Genomic DNA, 20895 nt, shown 5'->3' with positions numbered 1-20895 from the left:
TATCACAATTCCAGTGGGTCAGAGGTTTACATACACTAAGTTGAATGTGCCTTTTAAACAGCTTGGAAAATTCCAGAAAATGATGTCATGGCTTTAGAAGCTTCTGATGATTAGCTTCTGGTTAATTGACATCATTTGAGTCAATTGGAGGTGTACCTGTGGATGTATTTCAAGGCCTACCTGCAAACCCAGTGCCTATTTGCTTGACATCATGGGAAAATCAAAAGAAACCAGCCAAGACCTCAAAGAAATTGTAGGCATCCACAAGTCTGGTTCATCCCTGGGAGCAATTTCCAAATGCCTGAAGGTAACACGTTCATCTGTACAAACAATAGTACGCAAGTATAAACACCATGGGACCACGCAGCCGTCATACCGCTCAGGAAGGAGACGCATTCTGTCTCCTAGAGATGAACGTACTTTGGTGCGAATAGTGCAAATCAATCCCAGAACAACAGCAAAGGACCTTGTGAAGATGCTGGAGGAAACAGGTACAAAACTATCTATATCCACAGTAAAATGAGTCTTATATCGACATAACCTGAAAGGCCGCTCAGCAAGGAAGAAGCCACTGCTCCAAAACCGCCGTAAAAAAGCCAGACTACGGTTTGCAACTGCACATGGGGACAAAGATCAAACTTTTTGGAGAAATGTCTTCTGGTCTGATTAAACAAAAATAGAACTGTTTGGCCATAATGACCATCGTTATGTTTGGAGGAAAAAGGGGGCTCCTTGCAAGCCGAAGAACACCATCCCAACCGTGAAGCACGGGGGTGGCAGCATCATGCTGTGGGGGTGCTTTGCTGCAGGAGGGACTGGTGTACTTCACAAAATAGATAGCATCATGAGGAAGGAAAATGATGTGGATATATTGAAGCAACATCTCAAGACATCAGTCAGGAAGTTAAAGCTTGGTCGCAAATTGGTCTTCCAAATGGACAATGACCCCGAGCATACTTCCAAAGTTGTGGCAAAATGGCTTAAGGACAACAAAGTCAAGGTATTGGAGTGGCCATCACAAAGCCCTGACCACAATCCTATAGAACATTTGTGGGCAGAACTGAAAAAGCGTGTGCGAGCAAGGAGGCGTACAAACCTGACTCAGTTACACCAGCTCTGTCAGGAGGAATGGGCCAAAATTCACCCAATTTATTGTGGGAAGCTTGTGGAAGGCTACCCGAAACGTTTGACCCAAGTTAAACAATTTAAAAGCAATGCTACCAAATACTAATTGAGTGTATGTAAACTTCTGACCCACTGGGAATGTGATGAAAGAAATCAAAGCTGAAATAAATAATTCTCTCTACAATTATTCTGACTTTTCACATTCTTAAAATAAAGTGGTGATCCTAACTGACCTAAAACAGGGAATTTTTACTAGGATTAAATGTCAGGGATTGTGAAAAACTGAGTTTAAATGTATTTGGCTAAGGTGTATGTAAACATCTGACTTCAACTGTACATATGAGATGAGTAAAGCTGTATGTAGACATTATTAAAGTGACTAGTGTTCCATTATTAAAGTGGCCAGTGATTCCATGTCTATGTACAGTGAGGGGGAAAAAGTATTTGATCCCCTGCTGATTTTGTACATTTGCCCACTGACAAAGACATGATCAGTCTATAATCTTAATGGTAGGTTTATTTGAACAGTGAGAGACAGAATAACAACAAAAAAATCCAGAAAAATGCATGTCAAAAATGTTATAAATTGATATGCATTTTAATGAGGGAAATAAGTATTTGACCCCTCTGCAAAACATGACTTAGTACTTGGTGGCCACCAGGTTTGCACACATCTCAGGAGGGATTTTGTCCCACTCCTCTTTACAGATCTTCTCCAAGTCATTAAGGTTTCGAGGCTGACGTTTGGCAACTCGAACCTTCAGCTCCCTCCACAGATTTTCTATGGGATTAAGGTCTGGAGACTGGCTAGGCCACTCCAGGACCTTAATGTGCTTCTTCTTGAGCCACTCCATTCTTGCCTTGGCCGTGTGTTTTATACAGGTAACGAGTTCAAACAGGTGCAGTTAATACAGGTAATGAGTGGAGAACAGGAGAGCTTCTTAAAGAAAAACTAACAGGTCTGCGAGAGCCGGAATTGTTACTGGTTGGTAGGTGATCAAATACTTATGTTATGCAATAAAAAGCAAATTAATTACATACAAATCATACAATGTGATTTTCTGGATTTTTGTTTTGGATTCCGTCTCTCACAGTTGAAGTATACCTATGATAAAAATTACAGACATGCTTTGTAAGTAGGAAAATCTGCAAAATACTTGTTCTCCCCACTGTATATGTTGTGAAGTTACATTTACATTTTAGTCATTTAGCAGACGCTCTTATCCAGAGCGGCTTACAGTTAGTGAAGTCATACAATTTTTTATTATTTTTTTCATACTGGCCAGGGTTGTGGGAATCGAACCCACAACCCTGGCGTTGCAAATGCCATGCTCCAACTGAGCTACATCCCTGCCGGCCATTCCCTCCCCTACCCTGGACGACGCTGGGCCAATTGTGCACCGCCCCATGGGTCTCCCGGTCGCGGCCGGCTACGACAAAGCCTGGATTCGAACCAGGATCTCTAGTGGCACAGCTAGCAGTACCTTAGACCACTGCGCCACTCGGGAGTCACAAGTTGTTAGATATTACTTGTTAGATATTACTGCACTGTCGGAGCTAGAAGCACAAGCATTTCGCTACACCCGCTATAACATCTGCTAAACACGTGTATGTGACAAATAAAAATGTATTTTATTTGAGTATGCTATTCTGTTCTTCTGAAATAGACTGCATTTTCTTCATATCTTGTTTCTTTAGACCGGTCTAAAATAAAATATGGATTTATTGTGATGGTGTAGGCTATATTACATTGATTTATTAGACATCAGTGGCTTGTAAGCGATGCGTGGAAGCCAGGAGATGCTAAATGTGTTTGTTAATTAACTGTAAATTACCGTGAGACCGGTAGTTATTTGCTTGACAATCACCGGTTGACAGAATTTCATGACCACCACAGCCCTAACCAGAGCAGACCTTTAAACTTCCATACAGACGGCCCATCCCAGCGTGAATAAAGCTGGTTTCTGTTATCACATGATTATACTGCTCTCTCTCCCCCTCGCCCTCTCTCTCCTTCTTTCTCTCCTCCCTCCATCTCTGTTCTTTCTGTCTCTGTCTGTCTCTGCTCTCTCTCCATTTGCCTCTCTCTCCAGGACATGTTGAGTCGCAGGCCTGCCTGCCAGCACACAGACCGCCGAGGTGGTTCTAATTGAGTAATGATGAGTTGGTGCTCTCTCCAAAAACCCAAAGATGACTCCAGGGCCACAGCTCCCCCCCCCCCCATCCTTTGCACAAAAACCCAAGCGACTCTGAGCGTGGTAGAGTTATTCTTCTGGAGGAGTATATGGCATTTGATTCTCCTGCCACCCACCTCCAAAATATTGGAATACATTTGTTTTGTGGTTTTGTAGTCTATATTTTTTATTTGCCTATTGGATTTGATTTCCCTATTTTATTGGCTGCGGCCCACCCCATCCCCAAGTGCATATTAGTTCCATGCTAGACTGCATGTCTGTGGATTGCCTTCAGGCCTGTTTAATTGAATAATCACTGTACTATGCTGTTAAAAAGAAGAACTTCTTGATTTTAGTATGACTTGCATAGTCTGTATTTATCGATAGATAATTGATTTCCTTTCTTTTAAGTTATTAAAGAGCAGACAGGTTTTTAACTCTTTCCTTACCAGATACGAGAATACCTATTGGTGGAAAAAAACATTATGACAACTGAGCAATTGCTGCTAGAGACCTACCATGCATGGGTGGGCTTTGCTATTTTTCTGAGGAGTCAATTGAAATGGGGCAAAGTTGGGGCAAAGTTGTTTACATGGCCTATATATTTTATAGTTACAGAAATTAAAAACATACATTAAATAAAAACATTATATTGTGCAGGGGAGGGTCTCCTGAATGGCATTTTGAAATTGCTAAGTCCGCCCCTGTGAAAATCAACGCTCATCACTCCGAAAAATCAGTTTCCATGTTTAACGTGCAACGGATAGAGGGAGAGAACGAGAGAGAGGCAGAATGTGCTGACGCTGCGCTTTCGTCTGAACTCCCCAAATGAATAATCAGCCGCGGTTCAGCCGTGCACTGCCAGGAGCAGGAGGCTGCCAAGCTCTGGCCTCGGGTGCGGTGGGCCCGAAAAGGAGGCCCTGGCAGCCGGCCACAGGGCTTTTGCTTGTTCAGGATTTCTTATTAAATCCTTTTATTGTGCTCCACTCACGCAAAGGGCCAAGGCGAAACAAGCGCAGAGAAATGACTGGAGGGGTGGAAAAAGGAGAGCGAGGAGAGAGAAGGGAAATGGGATCTCTTTTGTTTCTCTCTTTTGCCAGTCGCTCCCTCGCTCTCTGTTGCCCCTCACTCTCTCGCCCTCTCTCTGTGTCTCCCTCTATCTCTCACTCTCTTTCTCTCTCTCCCTCTGTGACTGAAAATATGTTTGATTTACTGTATGGGATAGTTGTGGTGAGGTGAAAAGTTTTTGTCCCTCAACAGGCCGGCTGGCTCTGGTTGTGTGTCGTCTATCTGTTCACTAAGCCCCTTTCCTTTCTGAATGGTACATTCCTTCTCTAGGATTATTTCTATTTTTGAACAATGTAAATGTAATGTATAGGGACTCAGTCTCTGGAGTCTAGACAATAGTGTTTTTGGCTGCCTCCAACTGCTGTTTATGGGATATGTGGTCTTCCTTGAGCAAATATCAAATGAAAAGCACATGCATTCACATTTTAAAGGACAAGTGATAGTCTGGTTGTGCAGCTCTCTGTCAATGGAGGCCTTCTGGAGTCCCATTTTTAAAGTCTTGCCAGAAAATATAACCATGGTTTGTGTTGTTTCAGCTGTTTCTCTTCTGGATTTGACCGAGCAGTTCACGCCGCCAGAAACTGCTCCCCCTACCCTGGTGAACCTAGTGGAGGCCATTGAGAAGAAAGGTACGCACTCACACACAACACAATGCAATGCAATGCAATGCAATGCAACGCAAACATAAACATACATACACAGTAAATATACAGGGGTAAACTAGTAGTCGCCATTCAGAGGAGAGGTACAATGGTAATGCATGACATTACTCCGGTATTATTCCATTATTCCATTAGTCCAAAACCTGTCTCATACCTCCACAGACTGCACTATACAGCTACACTGTAGTGTTTATTTGTCCCTGATAGTTTGATTTATTCTCACCTGTGTGCTCATGGTATCATGGAGTGATGCATTACCAACTAGACTCGGGAGGAGGTCTTCATTCACAGTTTCAGCGCGCATAGGGGAGAGCCGGGACAAAAGTAACGCGGGGCGAATTAGCACGCCCATTTTCTCAGATGATACAGAAGCTAGAAGGATGTAGTGAAGTCAGCACGTTCCTAATGCGGAGTACGAGCTCCCTGTAAAAAAAACAGCCCAGTGCCGACCATGTTTTGCCAAGTTATCTACAGAACATGTTTTTAGCGATGTACAGTACCAGTCAAAAGTATGGACACCCCGACTCATTCCAGGGTTTTTCTTTATTTTTACTATTTCCTACATTGTAGAATAATAGTGAAGACATCAAAACTATGAAATAACACATATGGAATCATGTAGTAACCAAAAAAGTGTTAAAGAAATTGAAAAATAAATTTGAGATTCTTCAAATAGCCACCCTTTGCCTTGATGACAGCTTTGCACACTCTTGGCATTCTCTCAACCAGCTTCACCTGGAATGCTTTTCCAACAGTCTTGAAGGAGTTCCCACATATGCTGAGCACTTGTTGGCTGCTATTCCTTCACTCTGCGGTCTGACTCATCCCAAACCATCTCAATTGGGTTGAGGTCGGGTGCTTGTGGAGGCCAGGTCATCTGATGCAGCACTCCATCACTCTCCTTCTTGGTAAAATAGCCCTTACACAGCCTGGAGGTGTGTTGGGTCATTGTCCTGTTGAAAAACAAATGATAATCCCACTAACCCAAACCAGACGGGATGGTGTATCGCTGCAGAATGCTGTGGTAGCCAGGCTGGTTAAGTGTGCCTTGAATTCTAAATAAATCAGAGTGTCACCAGCAAAGCACCATCACCCCACCTCCTCCATGCTTTACGGTGGGAAATACACATGCAGAGATCATCCGTTCACCTACACCGCGTCTCACAAAGCCACGGCGGTTGGAACCAAAAATCTCAAATTTGGACTCCAGACCAAAGGACACATTTCCAGCGGTCTAATGTCCATTGCTCGTGTTTCTTGGCCCAAGCAGGTCTCTTCTTCTTATTGGTGTCCTTTAGTAGTGGTTTCTTTGCAGCAATTCGACCATGAAGGCCTGATTCTCACACAGTCCCCTCTGAACAGTTGATGTTGAGATGTGTCTGTTACATTTATTTGGGCTGCAATTTCTGAGGCTGGTAACTCTAATGAACTTATCCTCTGCAGCAGAGGTAACTCTGGGTCTTCCCTTCCTGTGGTGGTCCTCATGAGAGCCAGTTTCATCATAGCGCTTGATGTTTTTTGCTGCTGCACTTGAAGAAACTTTCAAAGTTCTTGAAATTGTCCATATTGACTGACCTTCATGTCTTAAAGTAATGATGGACTGTTGTTTCTCTTTGCTTATTTGAGCTGTTCTTGCCATAATATGGACTTGGTCTTTTACCAAATAGGGCGATCTTCGGTATAGCCCCCTCAAGTATCATGCTAGCTAGTCTTGGGTCTTAGACTGGGAGAGTTACTTGAGAGACGGGTGGGACGAAAGTAACAGAATGTTAACTGAGGGACCTGGAATAAAATAAAATAAACGTTTAAGCACAGGCCGTTGTCTCCTCTAGTTCATATTGCTTTTAAAAAAAGGATAGCACAATATCAACAAATGACTGAATGTTTGAAAATGATATGACATTATTAGAATTATGCTGTAATCAATTGACTTGATCGATCAGCTTCTCACATAAGCTTTTATCGACAGGTTAGTGGTTAAAAATATATATTTGTGATTCGGGGGGTCAATTACCATGTGTCAAGCCATGGAAATGTGATAAGCATGATGAGTTTGCCATTTGTGAAGAGAATAATTTTTTTTATTCTATCAAGGCACGAGGAGTGTGAATGACAATGACAGCTGGAGCTCACCAGAATATTCATTTGAAAATGGTGAAAAACATCTACTACATTCCCATTTAAAGGGATACTTTGGGATTTTGGCAATGAGGCCCTTTATCTACAGTACTTCCCCAGAGTCAGATGAACTTGTGGATACCGTTTTTATTTGTCTGTGCCCAGTATGAAGGAAGGTAGAGTTTCACGTATCTACTCGACTTCGTCATTGTGCTAATGCTAGTTAGCATTGGCTCGCGAAGCTACCTCTAAATTACAGTTCTAATGGTGGAGGACAATTTGTCATAAAATATGGTATCGCTAACTCCATAGATCTGAGTAATTAGGAAAAAAGCGTGTTACTTTCGTCCCGGTTTTCCCCTACATACACACACAGACTCACACATACAGACACACACAGAGAAGTGCATACACAAATAACCGTGCACACACACACATAACAGTACACACACAGCCATGCACAGGCACAAAGGCGGGGCACACACACCTTTCGTCCCACTCTACCCACAATACCACTAAATTGTATGAAGTACAGTATACACGTGTCAATTTAACATTTTGGGCCGCTCTACGACATGCCCATTACACATGTTCATTTCATGTACATCGCACGTTCAATAATTCCACTCCTTCGAGGAAACATTCACAAACATTTGTGAGAATAGGTTGTCTCATTGCCAATGGCCTCTCAGACTCTTCAGTCGTCTAGACTGAAGCTGGGTGATTCTCATGGAACCAACTGAAACCATGTCTGTGATGAATTCAGCTATATAGCCTCTATAAAAACGTAAATAATTTACTATCGTGTTAATGCTCACTATGCTTGGTTTCTGGCTCTTAAATCTTATTTTTGTGTTTTTTTATTAAAACATTTACTCTATCTCATTACTGTAATGTACATTTTGTAGGACTTTACATGCATTTAATTTATAAAAATAACTAACATATTTAATTAAAACCAATGAAATATTGTTTAAAGTGATACATATTCAAAGACCGTTATCATTTCTGGGTACATTACAAATTAGTCATATTTTAGACAAAAAAACGATCACGTGTTTCTCATTACCGTAGCATTTCTTAAAGTTCCTTTACAAAATACAGTGTTTTTTAATTAGAAAAATTTGACCCATAATGCATTACTAAGAAGAGAAGATCAAAGATGGCCACAAGGTAAGCTAGTCTTTTCTCTTTTATTATGTTTAAATCTGATAATTGTCCTCGTACACCCCATTTACTCATTTTAGATTGTCATTACCGTAACTGTGTAATACTTGATGTTTGAGCAAAAACATTGATTAAACTATTTATAGTATAATAGATTAGAAAGAGCATTAATTTATGATGTAAATGTTTTTGCTGAGTCATAGAGGCTTCTGCCATTGTTAGCTAAATTTGCTAAGGGCTTCTCATGACCATAATGACCAATTCTCATTACCATGCCATATGGTTGTCTGTTACGGTAATTAGAAGTTCAGTTACGGTAATGATAAACTGTTTCTGATGCATGTACAATGTAACTACATCACACTACAGTGGGGAGAACAAGTATTTGATACACTGCCGATTTTGCAGGTTTTCCTACTTACAAAGCATGTAGAGGTCTGTCATTTTTATCATAGGTACACATCAACTGTGAGAGACGGAATCTAAAAAAAATCTAAAAAAATCCAGAAAATCACATTGTATGATTTTTAAGTAATTAATTTGCATTTTATTGCATGACATAAGTATTTGATACATCAGAAAAGCAGAACTTAATATTTGGTACAGAAACCTTTGTTTGCAATTACAGAGATCATAAGTTTCCTGTAGGTCTTGACCAGGTTTGCACACACTGCAGCAGGGATTTTGGCTCACTCCATACAGATCTTCTCCAGATCCTTCAGGTTTCGGGACTGTCGCTGGGCAATACGGACTTTCAGCTCCCTCCAAAGATTTTCTATTGGGTTCAGGTCTGGAGACTGGCTAGGCCACTCCAGGACCTTGAGATGCTTCTGGAGCCACTCCTTAGTTGCCCTGGCTGTGTGTTTCGGGTCGTTGTCATGCTGGAAGACCCAGCCACGACCCATCTTCAATGTTCTTACTGAGGGAAGGAGGTTGTTGGCCAAGATCTCGCGATACATGGCCCCATCCATCCTCCCCTCAATACGGTGCAGTCGTCCTGTCCCCTTTGCAGAAAAGCATCCCCAAAGAATTATGTTTCCACCTCCATGCTTCACAGTTGGGATGGTGTTCTTGGGGTTGTACTCATCCTTCTTCTTCCTCCAAACACGGCGAGTGGAGTTTAGACCAAAAAGCTCTATTTTTGTCTCATCAGACCACATGACCTTCTCCCATTCCTCCTCTGGATCATCCAGATGGTCATTGGCAAACTTCAGACGGGCCTGGACATGTGCTGGCTTGAGCAGGGGGACCTTGTGTGCGCTGCAGGATTTTAATCCATGACGGCATAGTGTGTTACTAATGGTTTTCTTTGAGACTGTGGTCCCAGCTCTCTTCAGGTCATTGACCAGGTCCTGCCGTGTAGTTCTGGGCTGATCCCTCACCTTCCTCATGATCATTGATGCCCCAAGAGGTGAGATTTTGCATGGAGCCCCAGACCGAGGGTGATTGACAGTCATCTTGAACTTCTTCCATTTTCTAATATTTGCACCAACAGTTGTTGCCTTCTCACCAAGCTGCTTGCCTATTGTCCTGTAGCCCATCCCAGCCTTGTGCAGGTCTACAATTTTATCCCTGATGTCCTTACACAGCTCTCTGGTCTTGGCCATTGTGGAGAGGTTAGAGTCTGTTTGATTGAGTGTGTGGACAGGTGTCTTTTATACAGGTAACGAGTTCAAACAGGTGCAGTTAATACAGGTAATGAGTGGAGAACAGGAGGGCTTCTTAAAGAAAAACTAACAGGTCTGTGAGAGCCGGAATTCTTACTGGTTGGTAGGTGATCAAATACTTATGTCATGCAATAAAATGCAAATTAATGACTTACAAATCATACAATGTAATTTTCTGGATTTTTGTTTTAGATTCCGTCTCTCACAGTTGAAGTGTACCTATGATAAAAATTACAGACCTCTACATGCTTTGTAAGTAGGAAAACCTGCAAAATCGGCAGTGTATCAAAAACTTGTTCTCCCCACTGTATGTGCGCAACATATACACTGCTAACCAAACAACAGTGCTAGGTGCATGCACACTTGAATTAAAGGCTAAATACACTCATATTTTTTTGAATAAAAAATATTTAGATCAAAAAATGGTCTCCTGATGTGGTTTAAGCAATGTTAGCATATCCAATTTGGTTGTTTTTCTATAAAAAAACTTTTTTTTTTTTTTTTTTTTTTGCGAAAACCTGGATAACAAATCTGAACAACCACCACCAGCTTTTCTAGGTCCTTTTTTGACGCACCTGACCAGACAACTGGGCAATAGTCAAGATGGGACAAAACCAAAGCTTGCAGGACTTGTTTGGTTGCATCTGTTATAAAAGAATGACCCTTTCACGTCTCACCACTGCAAAAAAAATATAGGGAAACACTGAGTTACCATTTTATAATTTAACATTACACTTAAAAATCTAAAGTTTGTCTGTTTTCAGAAATCAAAAGTGGTCTTCTGTCAACAAATGTCCCCATCCTAGACCATCTGTGATTTGTAGATCCAGCTCGGTGTATGCAAACAATCCAAAATGAATGGAAAATATGAGGACCAAATAATTTCCAGATTTGTTGTGTTCATCTTTTCCACTAAAGACAAAGGTCCTTAGTGTTATATCAGATTTTAAACTGTCATGGTCAAAGCATATTTATTCTGTTGTAAAGATGGGGAGAGATTTGTCTGTGATGAAGAGATGTTTTGCTTTTATAACATTTAGATGCAGCCAAACAAGTCCTGCAAGCTTTGGTTTTGTCCCATCTTGACTATTGCCCAGTTGTATGGTCCGGTGCATCAAAAAATGACCTAGAAAAGCTGCAGCTGGCCCAGAACAGAGCAGCACGTCTGGCCCTCAAATGTTCTTGGAGGGCCAATGTCAATAACATGCAGGTCAGACTCTCCTGGTTCAGAGTGGAGGAGAGATTGACTGCATCACTGTGTTTAAGGCTCCTGAGTAGCGCAGTGGTCTAAGGCACTGCATCGCAGTGCTAACTGTGCCACTAGAGATCCTGGTTCGAATCCAGGCTCTGCCGCGACCGGGAGACTCATGGGCGGCGCACAATTGGCCCAGCGTTGTCCAGGGTAGGGGAGGGAATGGCCGGCAGGGATGTAGCTCAGTTGATAGAGCATGGCGTTTGCAACGCCAGGGTTGTGGGTTTGATTCCCATGGGGGGCCAGTATAAAAAAATATGTATTCACTAACTGTAAGTCGCTCTGGATAAGAGCGTCTGCTAAATGACTAAAATGTAAAATGTTTAAGAGAGAGTATTGACATGCTGAAAGTACCGAATTGTCTGTACAGCCAGTTAAGACACAGCTCAAAACCTATACATCCCCCCCCCACAAGACACGCAATCAGGGGTCTCTTCACAGTCCCCAAGTCCAGAACAGAGGCTGGGAGACTCACAGTACTGTTTAGAGAAATGACTATATTTAATTGTCTTCCACCTCAGGTAACTCAGGCAAGCAATAAAATCAGTTTTAAAAAAACAGATAAAACAAAACCCCAAGGAAAAATGCGGACACACACACACTCTCTAAAACACACTTTCTACACACACACATTATTCTTAGTTTTATTAATGTCTATTTTTCTTAAGTTTCTTTTTCTTATTACTTTAAAAAAATGGTCGTATTGTTCTTTAGCCGTAGTGTTCTTAGTTAAAATGTGTGTTGCTGTTCCTGTCAATTAGTGTACTGTATTTTGTCATGTTCTATGTTTTGTGTGGACCCCAGGAAGAATAGCTGCTGCTTCTTGAACAGCTAATGGAGATCTGAACAAAAAATAAAGCAAACATTTGGAGTTGAGGCATATAGCATGATGTTCTAATTGCTGCCAAGTGATGTGTACTCTTCGTGACATTACATTTACACTTGAGGTCTTAACACATCTGACCAACCTTGGTATAAACTGTGTTAAAGGGACATTACATTTACATTTTAGTCATTTAGTAGACGCTCTTATCCAGAGCGACTTACAGTGAGTGAGTGCATACATTTTCCATACTGGCCCCCCGTGGGAATCGAACCCACAACCCTGGCGTTGCAAGCGCCATGCTCTACCAACTGAGCTACAGGAGGCCCTATTACACTCAAAAATTCAAAGATGAATTGTCATGATGAATACAAGATGATGCCGAACAATTTTCCCTTTAATCTTTTTTGGCACTGATAAAAATTTCAGGTCTGCTGAGCACAAACTTGAACATTGAAAATTCTGTGCAACTTCCAGTGAGCATTTACTGTGAACACTGAGGCTGTACCCGCTTTAAGTTACAGTTTTAACAGTGCACAGTAGGCTACTGTGGCTATTTGATCATAATGTAGGGCAGAGTGGCCTACCATCAAAAACAATGGAGAAAATGCATCCCATAACATTTTAACATGGAAATAGCTGTTCTATCATTCAGCCTAAGGTAGCATCCAATGTGTGGTGTTCAATGTAGGCCTACATTCCATGAGACATGCAGGGCTTGACATTAACCTGTTTATCCACTTGCCCTTCAGACAAGGTGACTGAAAATGTTGTGTTTAATGCAAGAAACCACTTTACAAAATAAAATGCATTATTATTCCCATACCATTTATTATACAGATTCAGACAAATTATGCTACGCTCTGTCTATTGGCTACTTAGCTTATTAAAAAAAGGTCTTTACCAGACTCGCTTTTCAAAGATGTCTAGAAATGTATACGTTTTGTGCTCTTGTAGGAAGCAATCACTCCCCTATTGCTGACTACAAATGATCTATAACTGGGATAATAACTCACTAACTAGCAAAGGATATGAACTAAATGTGCACACGTGGCTACATGCAGCTCTTGCTTTGATCTCAAAACAAGCGCATCTACTCACGACCACTTATGCTGTAAACACAGTCCAGTTCAAAGTAAATGGCACAGATCCATACAGTGAGGGGAAAAAAGTATTTGATCCCCTGCTGATTTTGTACGTTTGCCCACTGACAAAGAAATGATCAGTCTAGAATTTTAATGGTAGGTTTATTTGAATGGTGAGAGACAGAATAACGACAAAATAATCCAGAAAAACACATGTCAAAAATGTTATAAATTGATTTGCATTTTAATGAGGGAAATAAGTATTTGACCCCCTCTCAATCAGAAAGATTTCTGGCTCCCAGGTGTCTGTTATACAGGTAACAAGCTGAGATTAGGAGCACACTCTTAAAGGGAGTGCTCCTAATCTCAGCTTGTTACCTGTATAAAAGACACCTGTCCACAGAAGCAATCAATCAATCAGATTCCAAACTCTCCACCATGGCCAAGACCAAAGAGCTCTCCAAGGATGTCAGGGACAATATTGTAGACCTACACAAGGCTGGAATGGGCTACAAGACCATCGCCAAGCAGCTTGGTGAGAAGGTGACAACAGTTGCAAAAATGTATGCACGCATGACTCTAAGTCGCTTTGGATAAAAGCGTCTGCTAAATGGCTTATTATTATTATTATTATTAAATGGAAGAAACACAAAAGAACTGTCAATCTCCCTCGGCCTGGGGCTCCATGCAAGATCTCACCTTGTGGAGTTGCAATGATCATGAGAATGGTGAGGAATCAGCCCAGAACTACACGGGAGGATCTTGTCAATGATCTCAAGGCAGCTGGGACCATAGTCACCAAGAAAACAATTGGTAACACACTACGCTGTGAAGGACTGACATCCTGCAGTGCCCACAAGGTCCCCCTGCTCAAGAAAGCACATATACATGCCCGTTTGAAGTTTGCCAATGAACATCTGAATGATTCAGAGGAGAACTGGGTGAAAGTGTTGTGGTCAGATGAGACCAAAATGGAGCTCTTTGGCATCAACTCAACTCGCCGTGTTTGGAGGAGGAGGAATGCTGCCTATGACCCCAAGAACACCATCCCCACCGTCAAACATGGAGGTGGAAACATTATGCTTTGTGGGTGTTTTTCTGCTAAGGGGACAGGACAACTTCACCGCATCAAAGGGACGATGGACGGGGCCATGTACCGTCAAATTTGGGTGAGAACCTCTTTCCCTCAGCCAGGGCATTGAAAATGGGTTGTGGATGGGTATTCCAGCATGGCAATGACCCAAAACACACGGCCAAGGCAACAAAGGAGTGGCTCAAGAAGAAGCACATTAAGGTCCTGGAGTGGCCTAGCCAGTCTCCAGACCTTAATCCCATAGAAAATCTGTGGAGGGAGCTGAAGGTTTGAGTTGCCAAACGTCAGCCTCGAAACCTTAATGACTTGGAGAAGATCTCTGCAAAGAGGAGTGGGACAAAATCCCTCCTAAGATGTGTGCAAACCTGGTGGCCAACTACAAGAAACGTCTGACCTCTGTGATTGCCAACAAGGGTTTTGCCACCAAGTACTAAGTCATGTTTTGCAGAGGGGTCAAATACTTATTTCCCTCATTAAAATGCAAATCAATTTATAACATTTATGACATGCGTTTTTCTGGATTTTGTTGTTGTTATTCTGTCTCTCACTGTTCAAATAAACCTACCATTAAAATTATAGACTGATCATTTATTTGTCAGTGGCCAAATGAACAAAATCAGCAGGGGATCAAATACTTTTTTCCCTCACTGTATATGGCAATGGTCTATTTGCATATAGGCCTACAGCAGCTCTGATTGTTTATGCCGCACCGGTCTGTGTGGCGTACGGGCTGAGTAGTGCTTGTCAATGCAATAGAATCCTACTTCGATGCATTCTGCCTACAACAAAGTTTTCATAGTTTGTTTTGTTTCGGAATGTTGCATTGAAAGGGGCTAATATTGCATTGATTCTATCACATTTGCCACAGTAAAGAGAAACATTGATAGTGTTAACAGGGAAAACTGTAGAACACTGGTCACTAACTTTTTCTGAGTCAAGATCACTGAGTCAAAATGCAAGCCGAGCAGTGGAGGCTGGGTGGGAGGACGGGCTCATTGTAATGGCTGGAATGGAATCAATGGAATGGTATCAAACAGATGGAAATCACGTTTGATTCCATAAATTCCATTCCAGCCATTGCTGTGAGCCCATCCTCCTATAGCTCCTCCCACCAGCCTCCTGAAGCTGAGATCTACCACTCAGATTTTTTTTTAAACACGACTTGTGGTCCTCTGTAGCTCAATTGGTAGAGCATGGCGCTTGTAACGCCAGGGTAGTGGGTTCAATCCCCGGGACCACCCATATGTAAATATGTATGCACACATGACTGTAAGTCGCTTTGGATAAAAGCGTCTGCTAAATGGCATATTATTATTATTATTATTATTATTATTATTATTAAAAAACGTAAGCCTGTGCAACATTAACCAATTAAAAACAGTACTGTAGCAATGAGGTTTGTGCAGTAAGCTATAGGCCCAATACATTATCACCGCATATTGGCTTTGCTTGAATTGCCCTGCCAATACATTGTTGTTCGGGCCATAAAAAAAAAAAGTAGCATTTCAAAATTTGAGCTAGGCTTTATGATCACGCCGGTAATATATCCGTTGTTGTATTACTTGTGAAGCACAGCTGAGTGAGCATACATTTAAATAATGTGGGTTTTATTTTTATTTTACTGATTGTGCCTGCATCTGATGGTCAGTCTCAGCGGAGGGAGGGAGCAGCAGACTGAGGGTCCGCCTCTCAGCATCCCTCCGCTCTCCCTTTCCTCTGCTTACAATGACCAAAAAGGGACACTGTCTTCCAGCTGATGGCGAAACTCGAGTCACACCAAATTATTTCTGCCTCATGTACAAATTCATGTTCTTACTCCTATGAACAGAGAAAGTAAAATATCCCTTGATATAAAAAAAAAGACCCAAACCGCTAATAATAACAACGCAAGCCTATAGATACACTTTCCTACTCATTCATTACTGCTGCAGTGCTTGTTGTAGTGCTGAGTGGAAATAGGAAGAATGCACATTTTATGGCTTATGAAAGTGTTGAATACAAATTGTTGACAGTGCTGAGTAAGAACTTAAACATGAACTCACTCATAAAAACAGCATCTCTTTGCTGTATTCGTTGACAGTCTCTCTAGCCATGGTTTTAAACAGTATCAACTTTGCTGTAGCTTTCTTTTAATACCTGCTACGTTACTGCAGACACGGTCATCTGAGCCATCCGATTGGCCAGTGGGAAGGCAGAGTTTATGCCTTCAGACACATGAAATGGTTCAAAATGGCAACAGTTCGACTATCCGGCACGCAGGGCAGCTGAATCGGGGGCACCTACTGGCAACAGCCCGAGACTAATAAATAAAATAGGAACACAAGGCTTTATCGTTGGGCTTTTTACAGAAATGTTTGGCGATCGACTTGGTGGTTTACCCAATACATTACTGGGAGCTTATATAGAGAGGGTGAGACTGTTTTTATTTGTATAGCCTACAGTTTACTCGCCGTTAGTCAGCACCTCTTCGAACTTTTTGGGGTTTGCGCCAGCTCATGCTTTTCAAAAGATAAATACACACCCCATGCCAGTGATTTGTGTAGAGACAACTGTATGCCTCAACACCATGCATATAGGTGGATCTACACAATGAATGGCCTGGGATGAGGACTTAAAGGGATAGTTCACACACATTCTACATTTACACATTGGTTTCCTTACCCTGTAAGCAGTCTATGAATGAGATAAGACAGCAATCCATGCATGGGTTTTGTTTACCTGGTCACTGTCTCCAACTTTGTGAATATCCCTGATTTTATTATATTTTTTTGCATTTAATTTCCAAATCATCTTAAAGTAACTTTATTGAGCTATACAATCAATTTTTTACACTTTGGGATGATTTGGACATGGAACGTGAAATAGCTTATCGGAGATATCCACTTGCATTGGTTTTGTGCTATAAATGCTAAACAAAATCAAAACATGGATTGCTTAAAGGGAAAGGAAACCAATGTAATTTGGGTGAACTATCCCCATGAGACTACATTTGAGGTATGAAAACATCTGACCAACTTAAAAATATTTTATTGTAATGCTCCTTTAGGGGTTGTGTAATAATGTAGTAGTCTAATAAACAGAACAATCTGATTAATCTAAACGTCTTGTTATTAAGATTGGCAGATAAGGAAAGAAAAAGGGCTGCATAAAGAGCAACTGGACAGAAATCCAGAGCTGCTTGAGGAGTACCGTTCTCATTACGTTACAGTAATGAGAACTGACTAAAATGAAAATATACTTCATCAAATTTTATTTTTTTATATGATTCTTTGTTGTTGTAATAACTCTCCTGTATCTTTAGGCAATTAAAACAATTTGCAACATTTTCACCATGCATTGTTGTTTTTTTTCTTCTAACTTTACAAGCATTACGGTAATGAGATTTATTTTGTGCGTGGTCTTGGAAAATGTGTAAAAAAAAATTTTTATCTGATGATAAATTTAACATAGACAATAATTTGAGATGGTATTTGATCCATTACAAAATAAAAAATGTTTTGTATTTTCAAAATTGACCAAGAGTAATACCAAGTTAGCAAGAATCACCCAGCTGTGTACCGAACGACACCCTATTCCCTACATTGTGCAGTACTCAGTAGTATACTACAGTGGGGAAAAAAAGTATTTAGTCAGCCACCAATTGTGCAAGTTCTCCCACTTAAAAAGATGAGAGGCCTGTAATTTTCATCATAGGTACACGTCAACTATGACAGACAAAATGAGAGAGAGAAAAATCCAGAAAATCACATTGTAGGATTTTTAATGAATTTATTTGCAAATTATGGTGGAAAATAAGTATTTGGTCAATAACAAAAGTTTCTCAATACTTTGTTATATACCCTTTGTTGGCAATGACACAGGTCAAACGTTTTCTGTAAGTCTTCACAAGGTTTTCACACACTGTTGCTGGTATTTTGGCCATTCCTCCATGCAGATCTCCTCTAGAGCAGTGATGTTTTGGGGCTATCGCTGGGCAACACAGACTTTCAACTCCCTCCAAAGATTTTCTATGGGGTTGAGATCTAGAGACTGGCTAGGCCACTCCAGGACCTTGAAATGCTTCTTACGAAGCCACTCCTTCGTTGCCCGGGCGGTGTGTTTGGGATCATTGTCATGCTGAAAGACCCAGCCACGTTTCATCTTCAATGCCCTTGCTGATGGAAGGAGGTTTTCACTCAAAATCTCACGATACATGGCCCCATTCATTCTTTCCTTTACACGGATCAGTCGTCCTGGTCCCTTTGCAGAAAAACAGCCCCAAAGCATGATGTTTCCACCCCCATGCTTCACAGTAGGTATGGTGTTCTTTGGATGCAACTCAGCATTCTTTGTCCTCCAAACACGACGAGTTGAGTTTTTACCAAAAAGTTCTATTTTGGTTTCATCTGACCATATGACATTCTCCCAATACTCTTCTGGATCATCCAAATGCACTCTAGCAAACTTCAGACGGGCCTGGACATGTACTGGCTTAAGCAGGGGGACACGTCTGGCACTGCAGGATTTGAGTCCCTGGCGGCGTAGTGTGTTACTGATGGTAGGCTTTGTTACTTTGGTCCCAGCTCTCTGCAGGTCATTCACTAGGTCCCCCCGTGTGGTTCTGGGATTTTTGCTCACCGTTCTTGTGATCATTTTGACCCCACGGGGTGAGATCTTTCGTGGAGCCCCAGATCGAGGGAGATTATCAGTGGTCTTGTATGTCTTCCATTTCCTCATAATTGCTCCCACAGTTGATTTCTTCAAACCAAGCTGCTTACCTATTGCAGATTCAGTCTTCCCAGCCTGGTGCAGGTCTACAATTTTGTTTCTGGTATCCTTTGACAGCTCTTTGGTCTTGGCCATAGTGGAGTTTGGAGTGTGACTGTTTGAGGTTGTGGACAGGTGTCTTTTATACTGATAACAAGTTCAAACAGGTGCCATTAATACAGGTAACGAGTGGAGGACAGAGGAGCCTATTAAAGAAGTTACAGGTCTGTGAGAGACAGAAACTTGCTTGTTTGTAGGTGACCAAATACTTATTATCCACCATAATTAGCAAATAAATTCATAAAAAATCCTACAATGTGATTTTCTGGATTTTTTTCTCAATTTGTCTGTCATAGTTGACGTGTACCTATGATGAAAATTACAGGCCTCTCTCATCTTTTTAAGTAGGAGAACTTGCACAATTGGTGGCTGACTAAATACTTTTTCCCCCCACTGTATATAGGGAATAGGGTGTCATTTGGGATATAGGGCTCCAGTCAAAAGTTGTGCACTATATATACACTACCGTTCAAAAGTTTGGGGTCACTTAGAAATGTCCTTGTTTTCAAAAGAAAAGCAATTTTTCTGTCCATTTTAAAATTAAAATAATACAGTGTAGACATTGTTCATGTTGTAAATGGCTGTTGTAGCTGGAAACGGCTGATTTTTTTTATGGAATATCTACATAGGCGTACAGAGGCCCATTATCAGCAACCATCATTCCTGTGTTCCAATGGCACTTTGTTTGCTAATCCAAGTTTATCATTTTTGAAAGGCTAATCAGCAAGACTTTCAGCTCCCTCCAAAGATTTTCTATTGGGTTCAGGTCTGGAGACTGGCTATGCCACTCCAGGACCTTGAGATGCTTCTTAAGGAGCCACTCCTTAGTTGCCCTGGCTGTGTGTTTCGGGTCGTTGTCATGCTGGAAGACCCAGCCACGACCCATCTTCAATGCTCTTACTGAGGGAAGGAGGTTGTTGGCCAAGATCTCGCGATACATGGCCCCATCCATCCTCCCCTCAATACGGTGCAGTCGTCCTGTCCCCTTTGCAGAGAAGCATCCCCAAAGAATGATGTTTCTACCTCCATGCTTCACGGTTGGGATGGTGTTCTTGGGGTTGTACTCATCCTTCTTCTTCCTCCAAACACGGCGAGTGGAGTTTAGACCAAAAAGCTCTATTTTTGTCTCATCAGACCACATGACCTTCTCCCATTCCTCCTCTGGATCATCCAGATGGTCATTGGCAAACTTCAGACGGGCCTGGACATGCGCTGGCTTGAGCAGCGGGACCTTGCGTGCGCTGCATGATTTTAATCCATGACGGCGTAGTGTGTTACTAATGGTTTTCTTTGAGACTGTGGTCCCAGCTCTCTTCAGGTCATTGACCAGGTCCTGCCGTGTTGTTCTCGGCTGATCCCTCACCTTCCTCATGATCATTGATGCCCCACGAGGTGAGATCTTGCATGAAGCCCCAGACCGAGGGTGATTGACCATCATCTTGAACTTCTTCCATTTTCTAATAATTGCGCCAACAGTTGTTGCCTTCTCACCAAGATGCTTGCCTATTGTCCTGTAGCCCATCCCAGCCTTGTGCAGGTCTACAATTTTATCCCTGATGTCCTTACACAGCTCTCTGGTCTTGGCCATTGTGGAGACGTTGGAGTCTGTTTGATTGAGTGTGTGGACAGGTGTCTTTTATACAGGTAAAGAGTTCAAACAGGTGCAGTTAATACAGGTAATGAGTGGAGAACAGGAGCGCTTCTTAAAGAAAAACTAACAGGTCTGTGAGAGCCGGAATTCTTACTGGTTGGTAGGTGATCAAATACGTATGTTATGCAATAAAAAGCAAACTAATTACTTAAAAATCATACAATGTGATTTTCTGGATTTTTGTTTTAGATTCCGTCTCTCACA

The 20895-nt window shown here is 41.7% G+C and overlaps 1 protein-coding gene across 1 annotated transcript in view; it reads left to right on the top strand.

Moving 5' to 3' along the window:
- The window catches only part of LOC311147154 (phosphatidylinositol 3-kinase regulatory subunit gamma-like), a 57998-nt gene that overhangs the window by 19961 nt on the left and 17142 nt on the right, over window positions 1-20895 (top strand). Inside the window, exon 3 of the mRNA XM_084183789.1 lies at window positions 4904-4996. Within this exon, the coding sequence (XP_084039915.1) occupies window positions 4904-4996 (93 nt within the window). The remainder of the gene's footprint in view (window positions 1-4903; window positions 4997-20895) is intronic.

Source organism: Coregonus lavaretus (assembly GCF_964263955.1).
Source record: "Coregonus lavaretus genome assembly, chromosome: 19".
Lineage (NCBI taxonomy): Eukaryota > Metazoa > Chordata > Actinopteri > Salmoniformes > Salmonidae > Coregonus > Coregonus lavaretus.
Note: the sequence above shows the minus strand (reverse complement) of the source record. Positions and strands in the feature narration are given on the sequence as shown.